Source organism: Poecilia latipinna, unplaced genomic scaffold, assembly GCF_001443285.1.
Source record: "Poecilia latipinna isolate Pla-1442-1.1 unplaced genomic scaffold, P_latipinna-1.0 Scaffold796, whole genome shotgun sequence".
NCBI classification, from domain to species: Eukaryota; Metazoa; Chordata; class Actinopteri; order Cyprinodontiformes; family Poeciliidae; genus Poecilia; species Poecilia latipinna.
Genome location: NW_015113412.1, coordinates 345,984 through 373,716, shown reverse-complemented (window position 1 = coordinate 373,716; position 27,733 = coordinate 345,984). Strand labels below are relative to the sequence as shown.

Here is a 27,733-nt window from a genome sequence, read left to right as displayed (position 1 = left end):
CTGCACTGATGAAGCTTAATTTGCCTCGGGATGCTGAGCGCTAAATACACATGAGCTGTTCAGAAGCGGAGCACTTTGTTGCTTCAAAGAAGTGAGAGGCTCTATATATTCTTCAATCTCCTTAATTTTCTCACATGTAGAGCAAGGAAGCAGTGTGACAGCAGCTTAAAAGTGATTGGTGAAGCTTTTTTAGGTTATACATATTGATGCATCTCTCTTTTGCCGCTAAAATAATTCCATACTGTTAAAGCTGTCTTCTTAGTAAGCAAGAGAAAAGTATTCAGCCAACTAATTAATAACTGGCAGGAGAGGGATAGAACCACTTTAGTCTCTGTGCTCCATACGTCCAGAGAAAACTCCCTCTGGCACTTCTCCATTGGAAGGACTTTAAACTCTAAGAAAGGTATAATGTAAGGTTTTTGTGAAACCTTGTTTTACCTTGACGGCGATAACCAACCAATACCTTTGTGGGAGAATTTAAATATCAGGTGTGAAAGTTTTGGACTTAGTTTTTATCAGGACCTTTGAAGATACCACCATGTCACCTTAACCCTTTGAACCAGTATGAACCAGTTATTTTTGATATCCAATGGATTGTCTTATCCCGTGGTACTTTTTATATACACTTCAATATATTGCCTAAATTTTCTGTAATTAACTGTGAATCCTTAGAAATTTGACCGTTATGGTTCTAGAAACAACTGACGCCATTTAACTTGACCATTTGTGGCAGTATGGATCTCTAAAAAAGGCAAATGCAATTTAAGATGTTTTGTTTTTTGATGTCAAAATACAATGAAGTTAAAGTTCCTCATTTGGATGCTTCCTTTTAATTTTTTGTATATAAACATCATTTGGAGATTGAGTACTTCCATTTAAAATATATTGGTTTGAGGCGCCCAATCTCAAACCCTGTTTGAGATCTCGTTTGTACGAGTTGGGAAAATGTACAACATGAGTGGATACATATTAAAGAACTAATATTTTTAGTTGTACGCTTGCAATTCCTTGCAAAGGCTTTTTTAAAATCTCGGGTGGAATTGCAGTCTTCAAGGCCATTGTGTATTTGTTTGACGACACTGAAAATAGTTGACCTCACATAACTGGCCATGGTTCTTCATTGCGAAATCAGTGGCTTTGTTCCTAGATGAAAAATATGTTTGAAAGTTGCTCAATTCTAGGTTTTCACAGTGTTGCAATTTCAACCTTGAGACGACTCATCTGAAAAATGCAACACTTGATGCCATTTTCAGTGCTACAAGGAGAAAAACGTGAAATGAAGCACCGAGATACACTAAATGAGAGCTTATTCAGACTTAGTAGCATATACCAAAAATGTCTTTTTCTTTTCATTTTTGGCATTTCTGTCACTTGATTAGTTACTTTCTGTAGTTAAAATGAAGGTGAGAGACCAGGTACAGTTTGATTTCAGGGAACGCTAGAGCAGTATTAAAAAGGGCTCCTCTTTGGTAAATCAGGTCTCACTCATTACAGGGGTAGACATGTAAATTATCTAATTTGCAGGGAGATGGCATGAGACCCCAGAAAACATGAGTTTTACCCATTATGAGTTGAGCAATAGTGTTGGAATATAATTAAAAAAAAAAATTGCCTTTATTGTTTCACAGAGGTGAAATTTAGGTGTTAAGATATGCATGTTCACAGAAAAGATGAAAACAAAAAAAGTGTTAGAAATATATATACACACACACACACTAAATGAACAACAACACAGACAAACAGTCTTATTGATGCATAAGATGCATATCCATCCATTATCTAAATCCGCTTGTCCTTGCAGGGTAATGATGGGCTGGACACATTGCCAGTCCAACATTAACTATAAAATAGTCAATTTGTGTAGTTTTATACATTTGTGATTTTAAGCAGAAAGTCGCTTAAGGTAAAAGGATTATCAATTTTAATTTTTTAAATTCTTTACCTTTATCAATTCTTTAACTTTTCTTTATCTATGCAAAGTATACTGGCATGGCGATCTTTCAGTGATACCTAAATTTGATTTTCTGGGTGTGTGTGTGTGTGTGTGTATCTGGGTGTATGTGTCAAAACCAGGCCAGTTCCAGTAAGGCGCTTCCTCTGATTAGAAATCCGCTGTGATAAGATGAAGTGGTAGTGTGAGTGGAAAGGGCCGAGGATGAGGGGAGGGAGATGTGCGTGTGTGTGCATGTGCGCGTATGCTGGGGTGTGGGATGGTCGGGGGGTTGAATTTGAGGTGTTACTCGCTTGTCTCTGAGGCCCGTCTGTCATGTACAGCATCAGTCATGCTCTTTCACAGCAGTTTTATTTCATCCACCACTCCCTTTAGTGCTTTGATGGCAGAATTCACTGATACTGCCTTGTGGGAAGGACGGCTGTTTGGGAAGCAGGGCTGTGCGTTGTGTTACAAGTTGTCAAGTGCCTTTAAACTGTGACAGAGATAAAAATCAAAACCAAACAGCAAAATTACCACAAGTGAGAAGTCTAGATAACTTTTTAAAGAAAAAATAAAAAAATAAATCCAGCATTGACTCCCCAGCTGATCTAGCCACTAAACATTCCTTTGCTTTTCCTCAGAACATTTTAAATCTTCTCCTTTCTTGTTTAACTATCAATGTTTTTGACGGGAACATTTATAAACATGCTTAGTTTGATTTTGTGGGGATGCACAGTTGGTGGATTATTTTAATGTTTTCCACTGTGAGAGTAGGTCATTTACTGTTCCTTAAGTGAAGCGCAGTAAGTAACTGGAGTCTTTATGTTCTTTAAAACTTGTATCCATTCTAACCCCTGAGCTGACATTAATCACAGGAGTGGGCATAACCCAACTTAGGGCGTGACCTAAAATATTTTAAGAACTTCTGAGTGCTGATGCAGCAGTAATAGACCAATTTAGGTGCATTATGTTAGTGTTGTGTCTCTAACAGACAGCTTTAGCCTCACTTTTCCTGATTCCTGCTTGCTGATTCTAATTGGTTTTAGTCACAGACTCAGGAACCTTCCTTTCGTGCACATCCATCATTGCTTCTCTCTACCTTCTTATATCTTTCCTGTAAGTGCTTCTCCTTTCCTGCTTTTGCCAAATGTCTTTTGTGACAGGCTCCCCACTGCTCAGCTCTCACAGGTGTATCCTTATCTTCCCATACTTCCCGGGTGATGGCGCAATCTGATAATCGCAACTATCTGCACTCTCTTTGATTGATTAACCAGTGACCTTCGACCTCCAGCAGGACACGTTAATTGGCTGATGTATAATGAGTGGATTTCCCTGAAGAGGACCCGTTCTCAAGCCAGGGAGGTTGGGGGGTGTTGTTGGAAAGGGGCAATCTAATTAGGCAATTTAACTGATAACAACTGGGGTGATGTGGACAGAGTGTATGTGGGTGATGCGATTTGCATCTTGTCAGTATCTCTTAAACCATAGATGTAGCGCAGTTCCACATTTTGTCACATCACTTCCACTAATACCAATACATTTTTTTTGTGAATGCATCTTGCAGGCCAAAACAAAAGGGGCATAGTTGTGATGATGAGAAAAAAAAAAATAAAGTTTTCAGATCCCACTTGAATTAGTTCATAACTTTGCTCATCTTTGGACTAAAATCTATTATAAACTATAAACATGACCTCCCTATTTTTGCAAATTAGCTGAGGCTTCAACAGACTGGATAAAGTCTGTGAACAGCGACTGTCCAGGCTTGCATCATATTCTCAATTTGATACGAGTTTTTAATGCACCTCTCAAAACTCTTCTATTGTATTTCTGACCGTGTTATCCTGCTGGAAGGTGAACCTACATCCCGGTTTCTAAAGGCTTTTCTTCTCTGTAAGAATTATTTAATAAATAAATTTAGGTCTCTCCTGACCAGCGTGTCCTCTTCCATACGTTTGCTGGTTTTCCTGCATGACCTCTTGTGGACTATAAACATGACCTCCCTATTTTACAGTAGCTTTTTTCTATGGAACTCCATTCCATAGAAACCACATTTATATGGCACACAACTAATAGTTGTTCTGTCCTGAGATTGTCCAACTCTAGCTGTGAGTTTCTGCATCTCCTCCAGACTACTATTGACTATTGATGGTTTATTCTCTGATTAATGCACTTCCAGCCTGACTTGCAGCTGGTTCCTCTTCTGTTCCATACATTTTTTTTTTCTTTCTGTTAAGCAGTGTTTGACTCAACATTTACAATATTGTTTTATAATCTAAACAATCTTTAAACTTCTTCAAAGTTTGTGATCTGACTGGTGTATTCCAGCTGTAATGCACAATATGAAATCTCTACCTTTTGCAAAACACTGTTGCATATGAGCATTTTTTTTAAGTGACTTCTGAAGGCAATTGCTTGATCTGAAATTTTGTTAGGGGTATTTGAGTAAAAGGGGAATTCCACAAAACTTTGTTAGTCTGTCATGTAAAATCACAATAAACTACAATGAAATTTGCATTTCTGACAAATGTAAATGTTTAAACAACTGTATATCTACGAGGCAGAGAGATTAAAAGGAAATTTCAGAAATATTTGTTGTGTGCGAGGTTAGATGAGGTTTCACCAGGCTTCAAGTTTTAAAAATCGGACTGATACAGCATCTTAAAGAAGTAAGCAGAAGTCTGTCTACACACTGCATTAAAAAGCTCAATAGCACCAACTACAAGATTACATTTCTGTGAGTGAATAATTTAGTTCTTCGTGGATTTATTATTTAATTTAGGTTGTAAGTCTTAAAATTTTGTCATGATTCACTTTCATGTTTTCTCGAGCAAGAGCTGTCTCACCATAAATTTATCAAGAGACTGAAAGGCAGTTCAGCCTCCACCGTTGCATGTTAAGCGCACACAAGAACCAGGAATGTGAGAGAAGTTATGATTAGTATCGTACAGGATGAACACGCAGTGTTTGCTTTCCTTCATGTCTCTTTAAAGACATGACGGGACCTGATGTATTGCAAAATAATTATTTAACCTTGTATACCAATATGTTTTTACCAATCTCTTTTCTTTTTCTGTGATTAAGGTCAAGCTGCATAAATTGCTACATCAGTAAAATCAGATGTTATTTCTTGCTTTGTACTTAAGGTTTCTAACAAAATGTATTCTTAAAAATCTTGTGGAGAAAAGTTGTACCTCGAAACACAAATACTGAACTTATTTTGGTTTCACTGTAACAATGAGCTCAATTTTTTCTTTTTTATGTTTGGGAGTAATTCTCTGCAGCTTGACAGACTTATTAAATCATTTTTTTTTATTATTTTTGACCAAATCTTTCTGTAAACTTTGAAATATAAATTTTCAGTGCTGACCAAATACTAGTTGCCTTTATATACGTTTCAAGTGCAACTTTTGTAAGTATCTTTCTATTTCAAATTTATATGCCAAAGTAGTTATCTCCTTGCCAAAGTGTCTGTATTTCATGCTGCAATCTTATGATGCATTTTTGTCTCTTCATTCTTTCTGCTCTTTGCTTTGTATTGCACTTTTCCTTTTATTGCCCTGCTTCTACATCTCTCTTTTCCTGCTCACACAAAGATTGTGAGGAGAATGTAGTCACGGAGGAGCCACGTAAGTCTAAGTAATCGCTCAGTGTGTGGTTCTGTTTGTTTTTTTTGTGCATGGTGAGCTGTGCTGTAAGTGTGCATGTTTGTGCTCATGCTACTAGTCTCCATCTTGTGGGAGCTCCAAGTATCCCTCTTCACTTTCTAATTGGATACAGGATCCCTTAAAGGAGAACAAGACCACATGGAACAGCAGGCATACCTTTTCCTGCGGATTAACCCCGGTGTTCCTAGACGCTGTTCCCCTCTTTTATATCCCGCTAGCTGCTCCCCTCTTCTCAGCACACACTCTTGATGATTACAGCACCAGACAATTACCCGGCGTACTCCAAGGGTTGCACGTTTGGTTCTTTTAATCTGGTGTCTTAGGTAATTAAAAGCATCCAGGACTTCCTCCTTGTAAGCGTGACTTAAGAGGGTATGGTTTTTTTTTTTTTTTTTTTTTTTGTATTTGCTCAAATCTGCATTTACACTTCCTGGTCATTAGAGAAGTACTACCACATTTAATTTAGCAAACATGTAAGTGCCCTCCCCTCTCAAAAACCATCCATAACCTATTTAACCCCAACAAATGCAGCAAGGAAATTCTCATATACTATTAACTATTAAACAAATTGATGCAAATCAGTTTAGCTCTGTCCAAAGTATCATTGAAACCTAGATTCCAGAGGTGTAAGTGGTAGCAGGCGAAGCAGTGGACAAATCATACCCAGGGTCTACTAATAAAAAGGATGAAATCAAGGGTCACTTCATTTGATCGATGTCCTAAATGTATATCCAAAAAAAAAAAAAAAAAATCAGGTACTAATCTTATACTGTAGTAAGGATAGACTTCTACTTTGTCATACGACTTCTTCACTGTAGAGTCCAGATTGAACCTTGGAGTTGTGCTGTAGAAGTTTTTATATAGCACTCTGGCTTTTCCTTTTACAAACCTCTTCCTTTAGGAAACATTAAATTAACTCTAAAATTAAATAAATCTTTCATTGATAGGAAGGTTAACTCATTGCTGAAGTGAAGGTAGACTGGTATCAAAGGTTAAAGTCAGATGAGCTATATCGAAACGTAGGCGAGTCTCAGTTTAGGTCAGACTTTTTCTTTTTTTTCTTTTTTTTTTTCCTTTTTTGATTTGTTTTTAAATTTCAGTGAATTTTTTAGCAAAGGTTTAAGGTTCTGTGTTTTCATACCAAGATATCTGGTACAGCCATGTTGGTTCGATACGCTTGTGTACCAAATGAGTACAACTTATACAAAATGGCATGACAGGACACTGCTATGCCTGGATGGCAAAGGAATCCATCCTGTCGTTCAGTTTCACGTCAATTTAATACCAGCAGTGCCCAGTCCTATTGACAGGTTAGATTAGATGACATTGAGTTGTTTACTTGTTTTTATTTTAATGTTGTATGTCTCATGTCCTGGTAAAAACAATACCATCTAACTTAAATGTGACGCTTTTATATCTCACTACCGTTTTTTTAGTACCTTGTCCATATCAGTGTTATTCCATCGCATTCCCCTAATACATCTTCCTCATTACTCTTAAAAGGTAACCTTTTTTTTTTTTGTTATGTAGCCTTGGAAATAAAAACAAAGAAAATGTCTGTCTTCAAGAGGTGATATTCTCATCTACATCTTGAGGCATTTTTCTTTGTGTATCTTGGTCTTTTTGGATCTAGACAATACCAACCAGGATACCCGCTAGTGTCAATTTATTTTCCTCCTGCACATCCATATTTTTGCTTTTAGTAACATTTTTGTATTTTTTTTTCTTCATCAGCTAAAAAGGAGGAAGATGATCTTGAGGAAAAGAAATCCATAAAGAAGAGGATTAAAGAGCTCAAGGTGCTCGATCCCAAGATTGCACAAAATCTCTGTAAGTATCCTTTTCCTTTCAGGCCACTTCTCCCTTGATTTACATTTATAGGAGCCTTCAAAACTTCAAGTGTAGCAGGCCTTTTGGATGCTCTTATCCCTCTCGTGAGTCTTCTTGTACTTTTGAATATTTCTGTAATTTTAAATAACTTAGCAGAGAATGGGTTACTCAATCATTTATACAGGTTTAGAATATAAAATAAAGCACGAGAAAAGCGAAGGTGCACTAAGCACTTAACTGATACAAGCTTAAGCAAGTGTCACAACCTGTAAATGCTCCTCAAAGGCATATGAAAGTGCTTCAGTTCTTGATTTTGTGCAGTTCTTCATGTTGAAGAGATTTTTTTGAGTTTTTTTGTCACTTTTTGTGTATTGGTCACTTGAGTGCACATCTGCATATTTATGCAAGTGCAAAAACAAAGCTGCAGTATATCTGCCTAAAAATGTTTAGTAAACACACACAGGTTTCAGTTTTCTCTCCCAACTGCAATCTTTTAAATGCATTTGAAACTATTATAGGTATGTACTCAGAAGACAAAGCAGAAGAAATCTCACCGCTGCGGATGAATTGTTGAAAACGACCCTTGATCCTCTCTAATTTTCCCTCTTGCTTCTGAATGAAACAATGAATACAGAGTCTGGAACAAAATGTCTTAAAAGACATATGGTATATGATCTTTATATATATATATATATACACCAGTAAAACTGATAAAGACCGGTTGAAGGATCTCTTTGGTAAAACGGATTCAACCGGTCTTTATCAGTTTTACTGGTGTATTTTTCTAACGTCACCTGGAATAGTAAGGTTTAATTAATATCACTTCTATACAGATGTTATTGTCTCTAAAATGGCTAGAGTTGCTCAACACATTTTACTTTAAATACAGGTGATTAGGTCTTTGTCTAAAGACTGCATGCTAAGAAACTCTTCAACTAGGTTAGGGTTAGAGTTGGGAGAAAGCTCTTCTGGTAATCTATTCTTACTTCTACACTGCTGGAAAGAACTGTTTTGTAAAAGAAATAAAGCATAACAAAATGCCATCTAAGTCTACTTCAGTATTTTAATGCTGGCAATAGTGTAATAAAAATGACTACAGGTCAATTAGCTCTTTCATCATTTAGTATTCCCATTTCCTACTCACACATTTTTTTTTTCATTGATTCCTTCATTTACCGGTACTTTATTCTTCTACACCATGTTTTATTTAGAAGTATTTTGTATGAATTTATTTCTCTTGGTGCTGAAGGATTGTGAATGAATTTTGTTAATAACTAACCATAACCATAATCTAAATAGCCATAAAAATGATTAATTCTGTAATTTTGTGTAATATTTCATTTAAATGCTGATTATTTTCTCAAGATTTTATGCTGTGCCCATATTTCCATGGTTCAGATCGCCAGTGGGAGCCATCTGACTCTGGCAAAGAGAATTTGATTCAATTATCAATGACAAGTAAATAAATAGTGGATTATCAATAATTAAGCTCATAACTAAGTTATTAGTTTTCAAAGTAGCTATGAAATATCCAAGAAAAGAGAACCAACATTGCAAAACAACAAAAATATTAAAGAAGGGGCAAAATGTCCACCAATCCACTGCGGCAAGTTGATGTCATCTTTCATCATATAAACACCTCATTAACTTCAGAAGTTTTTTGTTGTTGTTGTTGGTGTTGGCAATCACATCCTCTTTTACTGATATTGTAGTATTTGCAGTAGTCTAGCTGCAGGTCAGGTAGGTTGTGCTCCCCTGTGAGTCAGTTGTAAAAAAAATAACACTGTTCCTCTGTTCAAATTGCGAGCTCGCTTTCAGCTTCCTTGGATATAAATTTACTCGTATTTGGCCAGTGGTCGGTGCCAATTCCCCCTTCTGGTTAGGAAGTATAACATAATTGAAACAAAACACAAATCAATCTCAAATGTCCAAAGAAGAAAATTGCACGCTGAATATGATGTCCTTTTGATGATCATTTAATAATAAAATCACTAAATTGTCCACAGGAACAGATGCTCTTAGCAGGGGTGCCCAAACTTTTGCCTTTTTTTTCTTATGCCTTTGCTTGTTGCCATAGCAGTTATTACAAGGCGGCACTTAATGTGAACCTGGCTGTTGATACTTATGACTCATCTCTTCACACAAAGCTAATTAACAGTGTTAAGGATCCATTAAGGGAGGGAAAAAAATGCTGTGGTGCATGATACCATAGATTTGTCTCCTTTTTCCTTCTCTGTTTTCTCTCTCTCTTTCTGTGTCTCTCCATCCTACTGTCTCTCTCTCTCTCTCTCTCTCTCTCTCGCTTTCTCCTTCTCTCACTTTCTCTCACACGCATATGCATTTGCACATGTATGCTTGGCCCTAAAATCATCGTTTAAAAGCACCCGGCATTAATGAGGATCCTGCTGATCTCTTAAGCACTCTCGGATCTTTGCACCTCATTGGCTTATATGGAGGGGAGCTGTGACCTTTGTTTCATGTATTAAAAGAAAATGGGACTAATCAGCCCAGTAACAGTGATAAATCATGCAGTAGAAATTATAGAGCAGAAAAAGAGAAGGAAAAAAAAAACGGGGAGAGTGGGCTGGTTTACAGTATGTTTTTCACCAGAGTAGGCAAAGGGTTTAAAAGGCTTGACTGAAGTTGGTAATGAGTACGTGACTTAGTTTTTCTTTTTTATTGATTGAGTTGTGCCTCACTGTTAAGCTTTAGTTAATTTCTTCCTAATGAATTGTAATTTTTTTCCCCCCACAAGTTCAAGCAGTAAAAATGACAGTAGTTGGAAAAATAAGACCGTAAACACATTTATCAAAACACTGAGCCGTTATTTTGCAATTAAGAAGTAATATGCCAACTAGGAAACTGGGGATGGGGAACCTATGTTCAGATTCTTTATTGAAGTGTCAGTATTGGCTCAGCTGTATGCCATTTGAAGTTAAATGTGTGAATTTATTTTCACTTCACTCAAATACAGACAAACTACCATCTTTTTTTTTTTTTTTTTTTAAAGCTTAATCTGGCTGAGGTATGTTTGGTGTTTTTTTTTTTTTTTAAATAATTCTTAGAGCTAGAATAATTGTTTATCCTGATATAAACCATTGCCCATCCCATTCCTTGTCACGCATTTAGTATTGAATATTGCCTAAACATTTTAAAATAGCTTTGTCTCATGGATGCATGCATTGATGCGGCTTTAATTGGATTTCTCTTTGCTTTCTACTTCATTTCCTTAATGTGTTCTTTTAATGTGTGCTGGAGCTCTTTTGTTTCCTACTACTTCATTCTCTTTTTCTGTTTCTATTGTTTCATTTCATATGTTGTCTGAAACTTCTCTAATAATAAACAGTTGTGAATCATTCATATATATATAAAATTTTTCTTATTCTTTTTCTCTTTGTCTAGCGATCTTCTTGGGTTCCTACCGCATGCCTTATCAGGAAATACGTCGCATGATAGTGGAGGTGGATGAGGATCAGCTCACTGAACCCATGATCCAGGTAGGACAGGCTTTGCATAAAGTTGCAAAAATGTTTGAAGCCTCAGCTTTTTATGCATCATGAGTGCAAGAATTTGTTGACCCGCCTACAGTAAATCTGGTCATTCTCAACTGTGAGATGGAAAGAATATTGGAAAGTAACTCATCCGACAATATGCAACTACATACCTGAGGCTGGAATTGGATTTCTTGTGTTGCTCTTCTCCTACACAGCTACACAGGTTCATGCTCTAACTCCTGTCTGTTGTCTTCATTAGTTGTCAACCTTAAAACACAGTGCAGCTTGAGGCTAAAATATGGGATAGCTCAAAAGATGAAGTACACCCTGATTGTTCTACCAGACAATTAGTCCGTAAATCAACTAACTGAAAACATTTATTGGGGATTTTTTTTTTTTTTTTACCATGGCTGATTAATATTATTCCTTATTTTGTTCTGCTTTACTATTTTACTTTGAAGGTAGTTTGGCTTTTGATAAGCCATTATGAGTATTAAGGGTTAGGACTGAGTCATTTTTTATTTTTATTTTTTTTAACAGTAAATGATCTCAAAATGCTTTGAATTTCTTTTAATAAAATTCTTGCTTAAGTTCCTGCTCAGAACCTAAAATGTATGTTTTAGCAGGAACAATGTAATTTATTTATTTTCAGTTCATGCTATGTATGCTGATTTGTATGCTGAAAAACCTTTTTGTCAGCTCTGCATTAAGGTACGTTGCTTCTGAAGTTTTAGCAGGAGAAAAAAAGTAATTCATTCAGAGTTCTGAATATCTGAATTACATGTTAAAAATTCTGCGTCCTCCACAGTGGCAGAGGGTTGCTTATATTTAGCTGTGAAACATGGCTTTTGCCCTGTTTGACTTTTCACCCAGAGGCTGTTTAAAAGCTGTGGGATGTGGAAGCTGTTCTCTGGAATGTAGCTCAGTTTTGAACCAATCCAAAATATAGTTTGTCTCTCAGTAAAATAGAATAAAGAGTATACATTAAGCATTATTTTAATATCATTTTTCATGGAATAACTAGTGCGACATTATAATTTAGAACAAAATTACACAAGAAGCAAAAGAAAAATCTCAAAATCTCAAAAAGGTGCATAATGAAGCCCTAGCTGATTAAAAGCCTGTTTAAGCAAAAATCTTTAAAAGTCCTGTCTCCTTTGTGCCACCAGTAAAAGTTTCTTACCTGATGATCTCGGTCTACAGGAAGAGATCTTGGACTCACCAACTGAGCGCCTTGTGGGAGAGTCGAGCGCATTCTCGTTACTATGCTGTGTGCTCGACTGCCAGCTTGTGCGTGCGGCTTCGTCCAAAATCACTTGCACAGATTCTTTTTGTCCACATAGATACTACTTAGTCGTTCACAGTGCATACATTCCCTCTCACGATGGTTTCACTCTCAAGTTAAAACTTCCGTATTATGTTTATGAGCTCAATGTGTGTGGGTGAAATGCACATTCACAACTTTTGAAACTGATTAAACGCTGTGGTGATATAGAGATACTCCTCTGTTAGAAGAAGCAGGTCTATAAATTGCCTTAGATGATGCTGCATAGACAAAGTAACAACTGAGGAATTTTTAGAAAATTCCTCAGAAAAAAAATAAGCTTATGCCTCAAGGTGCTTCTTGATTGCAGGTTGGCAGAATGAGTCTTTCTGGGTCAATTGGGTTTTTGGCTGGGACTCAGTCTTTCACCAGGAAAAAGAATATAGGAACCATCAGAAAATGTTTTACATTTCAGCAATTTGAGCAAAACAACACTGGAGCCTGACAGAGCAACAGTTCATACATTTTTTATCAAGTTAACAAATCTGTATATTAGGATGTACTTTTAAATCTGTGTTTTTTATTTTTTTTTATTACTAATATATCTTGTTTACAGCCAAAAATGTATCACCACATTGGAACCTTATTTCATTATTCTTAAATTACCATGTGGAAAAGACACATGGATGGTAATTTTTACAAAAGTTTTTTTTTTTTTTTTTTTCTTTGTTTAATTGGATTTTATTTAATTTATACAACTAAGAAAATGTTGTTAATATAAGATAATTTCAAAATATATGGGATACATGAGAGGGAAAAAACGACTAAGAACTCTGTGCAAAACAGATTAAGACAGTTTGCTGAATTAACTTTTTAATTGGGTTTTTGGCTGACTATTTTTGTACCAAACACTGAGGTTAATGAATGCTTCTGAAGGTTTTAGATTGTGTTGCTGTCAAACGTGCAGACTGAGTGGAAACAAATAAAAACAAACGTCATCTACAGAGGTACACATTGAATAATTCATTTGATCAATTAATAGTCATTAAGGCAATTTCAATTATGGCACATCAATAAAAGAACTTTTCATAATAGACAAGCCTTTATTTGCTTTGACTGCAGGCACCAGAACAATTTCTTCATGTAAGAAAGTAAATGTTGGCTACACATCATTAGTATTTATCAAAGGTGAACTGCAGCATATTTACAATAAGAATACGTAAATAGCATTTTCTAGTCAAAACGGACAACGAACAATGCAATTTTGTGATTTCAACCAAAAGTACATTAATCGTCTACACCCTGTTCTTTAGTAAAAGATTCTTAATTTGAATGGGAAGCTGAAAAATACACATTGCTCTTCAGCTTGACTGGTGGCATTCATTTTACTTTTAAAAAACTGAGATGGCAATCCTCTACTTAGTGAAATGCTTTGAATTTGAAGCAAAGTTCAAATGTCAAAGCAATAATTAGTGTTTAACAAGACACAGAGTCCTTTTTTTTACTGAATTTAATCATGTCTGGTATCATGTTTATTGCTGCTTTCATCCCTTTCATCTCTCTTTTCCACACTGTTTGCAGAACCTTGTAAAGCACCTCCCAGAGCAGGAACAGCTGAACGCTTTGGCCAAGTACAAAAACGAGTACTCTAATTTGTCAGAGCCTGAGCAGTTCGGGGTTGTGGTGAGTACACTCATGCACGCACACCCACATACACACAGAAAAAAAAAAAAAAAAACTGTCAGCCCAACTCAGAGTAAATGGCCATTGGTTTAATAACATGCACAAGTAGAGCATACAATTTTTGCCTTTATAATATAAAGACAAAATGCAAAAAAAAAACAGGCATTATGTTACACTATAGTATTTTTGATGATTCAGAACCTCTACTCTTTTCTTTATCGCATAGTGCAAATTAAGTGTAGCATGAACAGAATAGTTAAACAGAACATAACCGGCTGCACAGATATAGCAACCATGTTTGTTACTTCATTAATTTTATGGTAATCTAAACTTGTCTTGTATTTGCATTTCTTACTGTGTGTCTATGAAAACACTAATACATGCACAGGCACACACTGAGTGCTTTCATGTGATTAACATAATTCAGGGCTTTTTAAAATTGTATCATTTTAAGAGGTAGGAAGAGAGCCAGGACACCTGTGGACTAATTTATGCACATTAAAGAGCAGCACTTGCTACCCTATTATGTCTGCATCATTTTCTAAAGATGTTCCGAAGGAGGTTTATTCAGATTTATTCTTAAAGGGTGTTGTGAGCTTTGTGGGTTTTGTGTTTATAGCAACTTAGCTGGTGACAAAAAACATGCAACAATCTACTTTATTACCTTTGTTTGGGACTCGAACAGAAAAAGATATTAGGTTGATTGACTGGAGGGAGGAGATGAAGTGGTTAGAACACCTTCTATTGTAAACCTTGCAAAACTGAACCAGGTAAATCCTGTTTTACCGTATGTGGGCGACTGTGGCTCTGTGGGTAGAGTAGTCGTCTTGCAATCGGAAGACCGAGCTGCGTATTGGTGTATAAATGTGTGAGCGTTTGTGAGTGAGAATGGGTGAATGTGACTTTAGTGTAAAGCGCTTTGAGTGGTCAAAAATGATTGGATAAAGCGCTATATAAGTTCTGTCCATTTACCATATAAAGTGTCCGTGTAGGCCCAATGCAAGTTGTGGTTTCACCTTCAAAAAAGCTTTTATTAAAAAATAACAAGATGCATTTTACAGTTTGTATTTTCAGTGCATTTCCCCTCACTCTCCTGTATGTTTCATTATGCCTATTCGGAGTAGCACATTGTCAAAATTGCTCTGCACAGTGCCATCTGAAATGTATATCTTTCTGCAGAAAGTTTAAAATTGTAAATAATAAAAAGTGCAACATGGTTTTGTGCCAAAAAGTCAACAACAGGTAAAACTCTCTTTCAATTTGTATTTCTTGCATCAAATTTCATGCATAATTTTGAGCTACTGATACAGCAGACTCCTGCATAAAATTCAAATGTTTCTCCATAAACTAGAATACTATCGAAAAAGTAATTTATTCCAGTACTTCAGTTCAGATAGGGACACTTGCATATTATATTTATTCATACACAGTGGTATATTTCAAATGTTTATTTGTGTTAATATTGACAACTCTGGTTCACACCCAAGGAAAAGCTAAAATTATTTTCTCAGTATAATGTGAGACGTATCCTAGAGATATAACAGAATGTGTATTCCAGGTATTAACCACATTTCTATTCAGTTCTAAGCTTTGCACTTCAATGTTTTTGAAGTTAATAAAGTTACATTTAAGAAATAATAATAAAACGAAAAACTCTTTGTTTACTGCTGAAAGAAGTTGGAAAGAAATAAGGAAAAAAAAACATATTATTTTAATATATTAATCTTTTTTCTTGATTGGAACGGACTGAAAACATACTGGATCGTAACTTTAAATCCTAAATGTGTACCATTTTGTGATTCTGGTCTACTGTGTTCTCCTAATGTGTTCTCTCAGATATTAACAGTGCAGTTTTATACTCAAGATTTTCTTAGAGAATATATAAAATTTGAATAAAGGGCTTATTATTCTACTTACAGCTGCTCTCCATTCATCTCCATTGTGCTGAAAGATACACTTATCTTCATTTGGATTTATCATACCTCTACCTTATGGCTAATTTGTTAATAATTAGGCCCAGGAGCACAGAAAGGAGAAAGGTGCTGGTCCGATGGGCCAGGTGGTAGCACTCTGAACATGTCCTCTCACCTGCAGGGCGCACGACAAATAAATGAGCAGTATTTTGTGCCTGAAAGGAAACCAAAAGTTTAGCCTTTACCAGCTGTTCCTGGGCAGCTGATAATCGTTTTTCCTCTTATTAAAAGGCTGCCTAAATAAATGACTTTGTGCTGTGGCAGACATCTTCATCTTTCATGTCTTGTGTACTGCAAATTTTAAGAATTTACCATTACGGTATCTCTCATGGTCTCTTAATTTGCAAATATTGAGTAAGAGTTAAACGTTTTAATTATTTCAACAATGTGTATAAACCTCTCAATAAAAAACGAAATGGTAATTGGCAATGGAGGGTATGGGGGATTCAGGATGCTGTGGATGTGCAACTGTTAACTCGGCAGAATGGGAGAGAGTGTTTATTCCCAATTGTACATTTCATTGCTTGCTTAAAATGAAAATTCGTTAAGTACAAACATTCAAAGAAAATAAAGAGAGCTGACAAAATTGATACAATTTAGTTTTTAGGGGAGCATGACCTCATTAGGAGAAGCCAGTGTTGATTTGTTATCTTGTTTACACCATTTCAAAAAAAGAAGAAACTACAACATGCACACACATTATTCACAGGGTGGAACATAAGAACAACTTTGAGATAAAATGTTTGTTTCTTTTGTTTTTTTTCTTCTGCCGATGTTGTCTGTTATAACTCCATGTCTCTGAAGTGTTTACATTTTATGGTCCGTGTGTTGTTAGTTTTCATCCTTAAAAACCCCCCAAAAAACTGAACATTGTGTCACTGTTTTCAAAAGTTCTCTTTATAGTTTAAACCTATTCGCCTATAGCTGCTGATGGTGTGATAGTGTTTGCTTTTTTTTATCTTTTACTGATTATCTAATCTCACTCACGTATTTATTAAATCATTTATTCAATCTCAGGATTCCATTTAGCTTTGCATTTGTTTCTTGTGTGATTTTATTCTTAATCTTGTTGCATAGTTTTTTTTTTTTTGTTTTGCTCTCTGCCCTTTTTTTCCCCCACACAAACGCATTGACACTCACATACACTCACCGAGTCACTTTCTAAAATAGTTATTTGATAAGATTGCAGTAGCTATAATTAAACCCTCGATGGAGGACATCAAACCGCACAGCCAGCTGTTGTTTAAACTAGACAATCGGAACCTGCATCCTGCTGTCTCTAACACACGTACACAATCATTGTAGTGGCCAGGTCTTGGGCCCAATGCAATATTTTTCAATTTTCTCTAATTGTGTGAGAGTGGTAATCCAAGGCAGGCTATTGTATATTCCACCCCCTCCACTGCCTGGTCTATATGGACACTAACTCCACAATTAACTTACCAGACCTGGGACTAAAATCAAATCAATGCCAGCATCTATTACCACCGCCTAGCAACACTTTCCTGTATGCAGGTTGCATAAATGTGCGTTAAATTAGATCGGCTAAATGTTGAAAGTGGCAAAAAATGTGATTGTAGATATTTTGAAAGTCTGAGTATGTTTTCTGAAGTGGTTTCTGTTTTTTTTTTTTTTTTTTTTTTTTAATTCCTTGTTTCCTTCAGATTTTCCACATCCATTTTCTATTTATATTAATGCATGTGTTTTCTTGTCACAGATGAGCAGCATGAAGCGACTCCGACCTCGCCTTAGCCACATTCTTTTCCGACTCCAGTTTGAGGAGCATGTAAGCAACCTGCGACCAGACATCCTGGCAGTAAACGCAGCATGTGAAGAGGTCAGAAAGAGCCGCGCTTTTGGCCGCCTGCTGGAACTGGTGCTTTTGGTTGGAAATTACATGAATGCAGGCTCTCGAAATGCCCAGTCATATGGATTTGACCTCAGCTCCCTTTGCAAGGTAAATAATGACCTCTACATATTTTTTTCTTCCACATTCACAGTTCTTTCTAACCCCATTGACACTGGTTCAACATGAGGGACACTTGTTCAATAAAGCTCCTGATACTGCATATTGATTTTATACAGCTGTGTTTGCAGGTGCACACCTGAAGTAGCAATAACAAAAGATTTGACAGACATGAAGTGAGCCTTATGTAAAATGGCCTGTCTGGCTCCTCTTCTGGTCTGCAGCAAACTTTATTCTGGCCTGTAATATGTCTAGAACAACAGCTTTTGATGTGGAAAGAAGTAAGAATCATGAATTGGTAAAAGGTAAAAGAAGGTTTATTTTTTTTAGTGCGTTTACAATTAGAAAATATAAAACCAAAATGTAACAACTTTCTGATTAGAAAAGAACTACTCTACCAACAAAGCCCAGTCTCCTGCAAATGAGCACAACCAATCCAAGACAATCCACAATGATTAATTAGCACAACCTAAGTTCACCGATAAATAAGTTTTCATAAGCTAAAAAAAAAAAAAAGTTACCACCAAGCAGCAAATAACAGGTTGAGGTCATATTTTACTGGTGTCACTTGGGCTAAGCCTTACTTTTGTGAATTCAAAAATTAAAAAGCAGGAGAACAATTTGTGGGTTCTTTCTTACTTACAAATAATAAAAGCACAAATAACATTTCTATCCTTCCTGTAGGTTACTAGTTTATATAAACACTCTGTGCTGCATTCTACAGCTGAAAGTCATTTGGTTTATGCCTACCAGCTTTACTACACATCTGGAGGCAAAAAATGTGTCTTCTTTTCAATATAGCTGAAGCTCAATTTTCAAGTTTGGCCAAACCTTCGCAACTGGATTTAGGTCCATGCCATTCTAATGCAGGATGTTAAGTTTAATCTAATACATTCCATAGTTGTCCTGGCTGTATGTTTAGGGGATCCAGGTGGAAGGCGAACCTCTACCTCAGTCTCAAGTCTGTTGCAGATTTAACAATTTCTTCTTCTATCCACCACACAGTGTTTTGCAGGTGGGCCAAAAGAGTTACATTTTTGTCTTGTCTGATCCAAACACCCTCTTTAGTAAGGTGGCTGTGTCCCCTTTATGATTTGCAGCAAACTGCAAAGGAAAATGGCTTTCTTTTAAAAATGATGTAGTCTTGCATATCTCTTATATAATGGTTTGCACAGCTCTTAGTGTTTTACTACTTTTGCAAGGCAGTAAGGACGGAAGGATTGACTGCTGCTGCTGATTTGATTTTCATTTGTTTTATCACAGTCAGACCTGCAAGACCACGTAAACATACAAGACGGGGTTTACGTATCAGTTGGCTTTTATCAAAACACATTAAAATAAAGGCCATGTTTAGTTTGTATTCTTCTGCCCACAATAGATAGCTGGGGCTGTCCAATCCCTCTGAAAGCACACGCACCCTTCAGGGCTAACCAAGCGCTTCATGGATGAAGACATGGCCTATGGGTATACCTCTGTGATGAAGACTGAGCACCAAGTATCCCCTGTGTGATAGTGAGGACAAAAACAAGGTGTAATCTTTGGATGAGAAACTCCTGCAGTGGTTACATTAAAGCTGTTGGCACATGCGCTGCAGTTTCCACAGTAACAACCACCGCAGCCATTTGTCACTGCCACCTCTTTGCCCTGTTAGACTTGGATGCTTATGCTCGTATAAACACCAGCGCATTTGCCAAATGTGGATTCCTGCATATTTGATGGACTAGAAACATTAGCAGAACAATAACATAATCAATCAACAGAGGTTTATTTGTGGATTATGTCTTCCACTTAGTTTAACGCCACTGTTCCAGTGTGTCGATTTCTTTTATTTTTTTCATCACGCTGACATGTTGTCTGACCACGGCGAGTCGATGTCTCAGGCACAATATGTAGAGGAAGGCATCACCTTCATGCCTCCCCCAGAGTTTGACAACTTAATACTGTGACACACTTCACAGCACAGGGAAATTGCACCCAGCCCAGCTGGAAAAAGAAAAAAAAAAATGTTTACATTGTCATCTATGATTACCATCCATCTAAATTCAGAGAGGGACCTTTTGTGAGTGAGCCATTGAAGCTTTTAGGGAAGGAAGAAAAAAAGCAAGGAAAAACCGAAATGAAAAGAGAGATGAGAATGTTTGATTAGAGGAGATAATGCAAACATGATTAAACCCAGCGGGTCTGAGTACACTGCTGTCTACCAATAGATCACCTAGAGAGATACACAGCAACACACTCCACAGGAGGGATGCACAGCAGGGATACTGAGAGGCATCTTGGAATTAGACTGTAAAAGAGCAATGATGGAAATTTATCAGAGAAATTGAAAAAATTGTTGTGTGTGCGGTTGAGGGAGACACAGCGAGTGCAGGGGGGGTCATCACGTTGTGAATTTGCTTCTGCTGCATAAGTATGAGATAGATATAAAATCATCCGTCGCACTGTCGACACTTAACATTTGTGACGCAGTCGTTGAAACATGACTTTCTCTGTCTTATGATGCCCGACAGATACTGCCATCTAATGTCGTGGGTGAAATTGCAGCGATTCATGGCGAGTCTGACAACTTTTGTCTGCTGCAGCAAACACGTCTGCCATGACAAGCTCTCACACTGTGATTTTCATTTTTTCTTTGGACAGAGAAAACAGAAACTAAAAAGGAGGCAATTTATACACATACATAGCAGTGACACATCAAAGGAAAACTTTGAATGCCAGACCCTTTAGGTTTGGAAAATTCATTGCTCTATTATCCTCCGTTTTCATATATCTTTTCTATGACAACCTGCTTTGGGTCCACTTATCCCCTTGGGGGAAGGGTCAGTGCAAATCAATATAAAATTCCTCAGAGTGATTTTTCCTTTGATGAAACTTTTCTGTCTTGAGCGAACTGGTCTCTTCCAGGATGACAGTGCCCCCATGATGGGTCACAAGGGGTCATGAAAAGATTTGATGACTATGAAAATAATGTGAGTCAAATGTGAGCCTTTTGCAGTTTCTGCCAGCTCAGTTGATGATTTATGGAAGATTTTAATCTGTGTTGGACTGCATCCTTCTCCGCATCAAATCGTCAAGTGAGGGAGAGTTTTTTCAGTTCAATATTTCAGTGTTTTCTATATTAAGATGATAATATAGTAGATGTTCAAACATTGACATAGTTCATTTAAAAATATCTTTTCTCCTTTTAATAACACGTATTCTGTATAATTCAAATAAAAACATATTTATTAGATACAAAAAAATATGTATAAAAATGAAAATTGCTATGGCAGTTTGCCAAATAATTTCACATTCTTAAACTAGTGCTTTGTTGCAAACCCTTTCATTAAACCTTCAATTAAAATTTAGTTTATTCATACAGCACCAGTTCACAACTTTTTTTTTTCTTTTTTTCTTTTTTTTTTAATTTCAGGGCACTTTACAAAAAGTCCTTTAAGTTCAGTCACACATCCTAAAACTGGGAGCTGTTTCCACAGGAGAGGACCCTGATAACTAAAGGATCTGCTTTGCATTGTGTTGATTGAATGAATCATAACTCTAGCCACTTTGACAAACATTTCAACTCCATTTGAAGAACAGGTACTCATTTGGTAACTCATGCTTAAACTGGTCGGCATTTGGCTACAATTGCCAGAAGGTTTCGGCCCCGAAAACTCCTAGAGAGCTGGCATTGTGAGGATCACAGCGAAAATGTGTTGGTTCACTTGAGGACTAAATGATGATCTCCCAATATGAAAGAAGGAACAGTGAGTAAAATGTGAAATACTGGTAGACAACTAGCAAAGAACATTGAACACTGAAGTTTAATCGAAAAGTTTCTGACGTTTTAGTTTATGAAACTGGAGCTGCGCCTTTCTTTACTTCATTTTTTAAAGTAATTGTTTAAATTTTTGTGTTGCTGGATAAATATTTGAAAAGAGTGTTGAAATGACGTAACACTGTCTGAGTTTTACTATGCCTCAAAAACTTGTTGTTTTACAAGGGTAGAATCTTGAGAACCCTTCTGGAGGGGCATTTATATCAGTCCAGCCTAACGTCAGTGTTCTGTCATTTGGAGCCTGTAAAAACACCGAGTCTGACGGCCTGAAGAAATTTCCCTGCATAAGTTTCTTTCCTGACCTCTCTGTGAAGATTTGCATGTCAGTTTCTATGTCTTAGCTGTTTGACACTTTGACAAGAAACATAAATAAACAACAATATGTACTTCAGGAATAGTGCAGAGCTGGCATTAGTTTTCAGGTATAGAAAGTAGCTTTTCATTAGTGGAAGAAATGCATGTTTTAGTTTCATTGAGGGATTTATTTGTTTACTTGTCCTCTGTGTTGCTACGGATGGATCACAAAGTAAAGGCAGAATAAGAGTGTAGGATGATCCTGTCACAGTTGTTGCATTTTAGTTGCAACATAGAATAAAATAGAACGTATTCTCGTGCCTCAGTGGGGAAACATGCAACAAATGGAAGCATTTAGATTTACACATAGGTTAAAAAAAGACATGCTATGTACATCAACACAAGGCAATGCAAGACTTAATTTATAACATTTAGACATAATTATTCAATGAGCATTTCACATTTAAATAAACATCAGATTAATTTCAATTCAATCGAGTGCATTTATGTACCATAACGTTATGTAGTGTCCCTTTGACAGCACTTCATCAACATATTTGTCCGTTAGCAAATAAAATCTTGCTTTTTTTGTTTGAGTTAGGATTTCCTCCTCTTGAAAAAAAGTTGCTTCATTCACTTCATCCGTTAGAAGCTTTGTAACTTAATATGTTTTTCCTGTGTTTTACCACAGTTAAAGGATACGAAGTCTGCAGACCAGAAGACCACATTACTGCATTTCTTAGCAGAAGTTTGTGAGGAACAGTTTCCTGATGTGCTAAAGTTTGTTGACGAGCTGGAGCACGTGGATCGAGCAAGCAGAGGTACTCTATATTTTTAAACATGCTTCCGAACACTAAATGTCAAAGGTACTTGTGCTTTTTTTGGAACTAATCAGCATTGCTTTTCTTTGTTTGTAGTTTTGTATATCAAGAAAGCCGTCTGGATTTGTCTACTTTTTTCCAGTATGTTGTTTTGGCTGCTGCCGATGTTATTACATCTAAAAACTCACTGATAATTTATATATTTACTGTAAACACTCACAAGCATCATGTTCCATTGTGAGCATTAGTCGTCAAAGCCTGGTATAAACAGTAGTGACAACTGAACAGGGAAAAGCAGAGTAAAATAATGGGAACAACCTAAAATGTAACGAGATACTGTATGTGAGATTTTAGCTTAATCAAATTCTGATGTTTTTTATTTTTATTTTACTTTGTCGTAAAGGAAAATATGCATAATCAGTAAGATTTAGACTATTATATTTGGCTCACACAAAAGAAACGGGTTGATATTATCAAAATACACGGCACATTTTGTTTTGCATATGACAATTTTAGAGTAATTGGAGTCTTTTGTATACTTTAACTGCATAATGCAGAAACAGAATGACCTACCTACACTGAAACAAAGCATTTTTGTTCAGCAAGTCTTTTGTTTTCTGTAAGCTTTATTCTTTTGTAAAAATCTCTTGGGGTTATTCTAGAATTAGATAGCTTGTTGATTCTGTAAACAATGCATTTTATTATTTTACTGTTTGATCCACGCCACACTGTTCATCTGCTCCGCTGTTTGATACCAGCATTAATCTTCAGCTGTCGCACGTTTACAAGTTTATTTTTTTTTTTTTTTCAAGTAAATACATCAGGTTATGTCAGCCACAGAGATGAAGAGCAATTCTCTCCTTTTGAACACGTTTGGAGTTGCTGTGTTGGTTTTAACGCGATTTGGCGTTTCTTTTTTTTTTTTTTCTTCTTTCTTTTTTTTCTTCTCACAAACATGGCTCCACTCAAAGTGCTTTTAGTCTGGTCCGATTCTCCTGAGTACGGTAAAGGTCAGAGACAAGCAGAGCTGACTGGGTGGTCAAAGGAGACTCGGTCTTGTTCTTTGTTCGTTGTTGCTATAGGCGGCTCTCATGCAGCAGCGGCGAGCAGAAGTCTGTGCAGAGTTTGTGTTTGTTTGTGTGCGAGGTTGTTCCGTCACAGCATGTTTCCACCCGGCTCCAAAGACGATTTTTACCCACTGCTCTAGTCCCAGCGGGAGGGAGAGGGGAAAAGTGTGAGGAGGAGAAAACGTAGGGGGATAATTTGTGTGGCTTCATTGTTTGGACTCTCTCATAAAAACCCCTCTAGATTTTCTTTAATTTATTTATTTTTTTTTTTTAAAAACGGTAGATGGTGACACCCCTGTTGTGGGTTTATTTCTCCCAACTAGACTGCATGTCCACAAGACCAAGATTAATAAGTACAAGGCTGAGATCAATGGGAAGCACAGTTCTTGGATCTTTCCTCAGACGGTGTGACGTCTGCTTTACAGACATCAAGCTGAGTATATTTACATCTGTATAGATGGAGTGTTCTTTCTCTGTCACAGTCTTTCTCTGTTGCTGTACCATTATGACATGCTCACATCTTATTACACCACATCTCGTATTCAGACACACAAATCCCATTTCTTTTCAAACGGGGCTCTTGAGTGGCTTCTTTTTCATTAATTCTGACAGCCATTTGAGAGGACTGTAGACACGCTAAAAGGCTGCATTACATTCATAGACACTAACCAAAGAGCTTACTTGGGCATGAAAACAAGGTTGGGTAGAGGTAGCAGTAATGATTTGTGTTCCAGCTCCGAAGGTGCTACTTTTCTGAATGCATGTAACGCGGCCCCTCGTTTCCCCCACACTTCTCACAGAGGCGAAACTGTACTTTAGTTCAGCGTCGCTTCGTGTCTGTCTTCTTATTTTTGCTCCCCTCTCTTCTCCTCAGCTCTGGAATCATTATTTCTCCTGACAGTGAGAAACAGTCTTTTTTTGCTGCTTCTGTCATTTCCCATGAATCTCTCCTTATCTGTCTGTCAACACCTCTGTGTCTGTCGGTCGTTCCCTTCTTGTCTCACTCTTGTTCTTGGTTTCAGTCTTTCTGTTCCTATTTCCGATTTTTTTATTTTTTTATTTATTTATTTTCCCCGCAAACACACACAGACGTGACGAACAGCAGCAGCTTTGGCCAGTTGAGATGGCATAAGCTGAGCGGTGCTTTGTTTAAACTGATAGTGCAAAGCAGGCGACTGTTGAAAGCAACTAATGGGCTCAACCTGGTTAATTCATCTTAGAAATATACATATTACCTTTTGGCTGTAGAAATGATGCTCATTTGTTTTTTGTTTGTTTTTTTTGGAAGAGACATTCTTGCATAAATTTTTACACAGCAAAAATATAGAAGTTCTGTTTCCAGCGTCTTGTTGCATTAAAGAGTCATTAAGGACTTATGACTCGACGACATTGACGTGGCTGTTTAATATGCTGTTCAAGCTCCGCTTTGTAGTTCCACCTCATGCCGTCTGAGTGATGAGCCGGAGGTTTAAAGTATATGGAAGGGGCTTTCTCCGCTACATTTCAGAGGCTGCTTTGCTCTTAAGAATTGCAGTATCTTGGATGTTTAGCATGTAGAATGTTTTCTATATGGGTCTCCCATCCACAGCCTCCGACTCCATCAGTTTAGTCCCACTTGTCTGACAGGGTTTGGCCTCAGAGGGCAGATCTGCATTTCTACACTCTCCTAATTTCCATATATCAAAAGATGATCTATTGTGAACTTGTCTTTAATATGGCTCTTTGCGCAAATGCGTAGTTGTGTGCTCCTCTCTTTGTCTCATTTATTGCACAGCAGGTTGACAGAGTAATAAAAGGATGTCAATGGGGAATTTGACCTCTACAAATACTGCAATTATTATTCCTCTAAAACACCCTATATCTGTCTGCAACCTCTCTGGACTCCAGAGGCGTTCAGGTCCCATTGCCCATAAAAATCACTCACGCCTTAATGCTCAGAATGAGAAGGCAACAACAGCCTGGCCAGAGAGAGAATGAAACATCCACAAACACCACTTTGTCTTTTTTTCCCCACTCCTTGTATTTAGTTTTAGTCACAGGATGAGCCTTTAAATATCAATTCTTCAGTTCTGTATTTCAAACATATGTTTACATGGTAAACATGAATATCCTTTGCTTTGAAGGGCATTCGTTCCTGTTTAGCAGCACATTCCAGCTGTCACCATCGCTCTTCGAGTAGGTTTTCCTCCTGAAGCATATAGTTCTACGTTTGTCACCTCTCTGTCAGTCATTGTTCACATGTCTTTCCATGAGAGCGAGGCGCATCACAAAAGCCTGCAGATTAGCTTGTGAAGCAGGCAAAACAGGAGATCCCTGTCTGTTTTTGCTTTCTGTCTCGCCCTCCTTTGCTCTTTTCTCAGTCACGGCGTCATCTCACCGGGCTTTAATCATTTCTATTAACGGACTGGCTGTCTGGCAACCTTCCACTTTTCATTCTGCCCACACCTTATTCAGTCAAATTTGGTTGCCAGGTAATGCAGAGGATAAAAAGCGAACGGGGTAAAAAGCAGGTAAAGGAGCAGGCTGTTTACTAAAACTTTCGCTGTTTAATGACTGAAAATATCAACTCGCTGAAACATTTAATGAGAAAAAATATTAAATTCAGGCATCCAGTGAATAAACAGTGCATCTCAAAAGCATTATTAGCCCTTGAAATAGTTTTGTATTTTGAAATGTTTCAAACACAGAATTAAATATTCTGTTATTATTTTGTATGAAAGACTAATGCGTGACAGCAAATACTTGTGAAGCAGACATTAAATTATTATAATTTTTTTTTCTTTTTACAAATTTAAATTGTAGTTGGTGGTGGTTTTGTATTAAATCTCCTGGAGTCAGTACTTTATAGAACCACCTTTGCTTTACTTTGGGCTTTTCGAGATGTCTCTACCAGCTTAAAATATTTTTGCTTTTTTTTACATTTTATTTAACTTTTCTCTTCTTTTACAGAATAGCTGAAGCGCAGTCAGATTTGCTGGAGGGCACCTGCGAATAGAACTTTCAGGTCTTACCATAAAAAATTATTAGTTACATCTAATAATGTCTGGTTATATTCAGGTCCAGTCTAACACATTCATATAGTTTAAATGAAAGCATTCCAGTCCATAGTTCTGGCCCTATGTCTAGCGCTGTTGTCTCTAAGGAGGACCCCTGCCCTGGCCTCAGGTCATCTGTAGCCTCTGAAAATTTTAGATGAATATTAAACGTCTCTTCAGCAAGCAGCTCAGTGGCACAGAGGCGTGCTAATGAACTAATTATTTGATTAAGGTGGAGGTTGTGCTTGTAACATGAAGTAGTTACAAGCACAACTATTTTTTTTTCTTCATACCATTAAAAGGATGGTATTGACTTTTCCAAGGCAATGTACTTTAACATGTCTTAGTTAATTTTCCAGTTTGCATAATTATGATGTGTGAAAGGACAGATGGGTAACCGAGCCTAGTTTTTACTATGTGAAGGAGTACGGTATTTTCATATTGGGTGGATGGATTTACTGTCACTATAAAAATTATTAATCATTTGATTGTTTTAGCCAGGTTTTCTGTCTGTTGGTGTCTGTGTGTCACTAGACGCAGTGTGTTTAATGATGCTATGACACCCAATTAATGATCTTTACTTAGCCAAAGTATCTCTAGAAATCAATCTTCTCTTTTATAGGGGAAAAGTAATCATGAGACCATCACAGGCTTGCTGAACGGGTGTAATAAGAAGAATGTACTTTAGGTTTAAGCCTAGAAAAGGCAAATTCTCTGCAGCACAAACAAAATATTGCTGAGGTATTTTGAATGGCTGCTCACAGGATTAAAACGTGCCAAAACACAGAAAAAATGACATTTTTGCCAGGTCTTTTTTTTTTTTTTTTTTTTTAACCAAGGAAAGGGGACACAGCAAAATTTTTGCTTTGACTGAAAAAAAGAGGAAAAAGA

At 36.9% G+C, this 27,733-nt stretch overlaps 1 protein-coding gene across 7 annotated transcripts in view; it reads left to right on the top strand.

Moving 5' to 3' along the window:
- Positions 1–27,733, top strand: part of LOC106956203 (protein diaphanous homolog 3-like) — a 170,846-nt gene that overhangs the window by 56,610 nt on the left and 86,503 nt on the right. For 4 of the 7 annotated variants that reach the window (XM_015046884.1, XM_015046881.1, XM_015046883.1 and 1 more), the window contains 5 exons: positions 7,333–7,428; positions 10,831–10,925; positions 13,768–13,869; positions 17,560–17,799; positions 22,611–22,740. In XM_015046884.1, the coding sequence (XP_014902370.1) occupies positions 7,333–7,428; positions 10,831–10,925; positions 13,768–13,869; positions 17,560–17,799; positions 22,611–22,740 (663 nt within the window). Of the gene's footprint in view, positions 1–5,526; positions 5,560–7,332; positions 7,429–10,830; positions 10,926–13,767; positions 13,870–17,559; positions 17,800–22,610; positions 22,741–27,733 lie in introns of all 7 variants that reach the window. The other 3 variants (XM_015046878.1, XM_015046880.1, XM_015046882.1) reach the window with 1 other exon arrangement.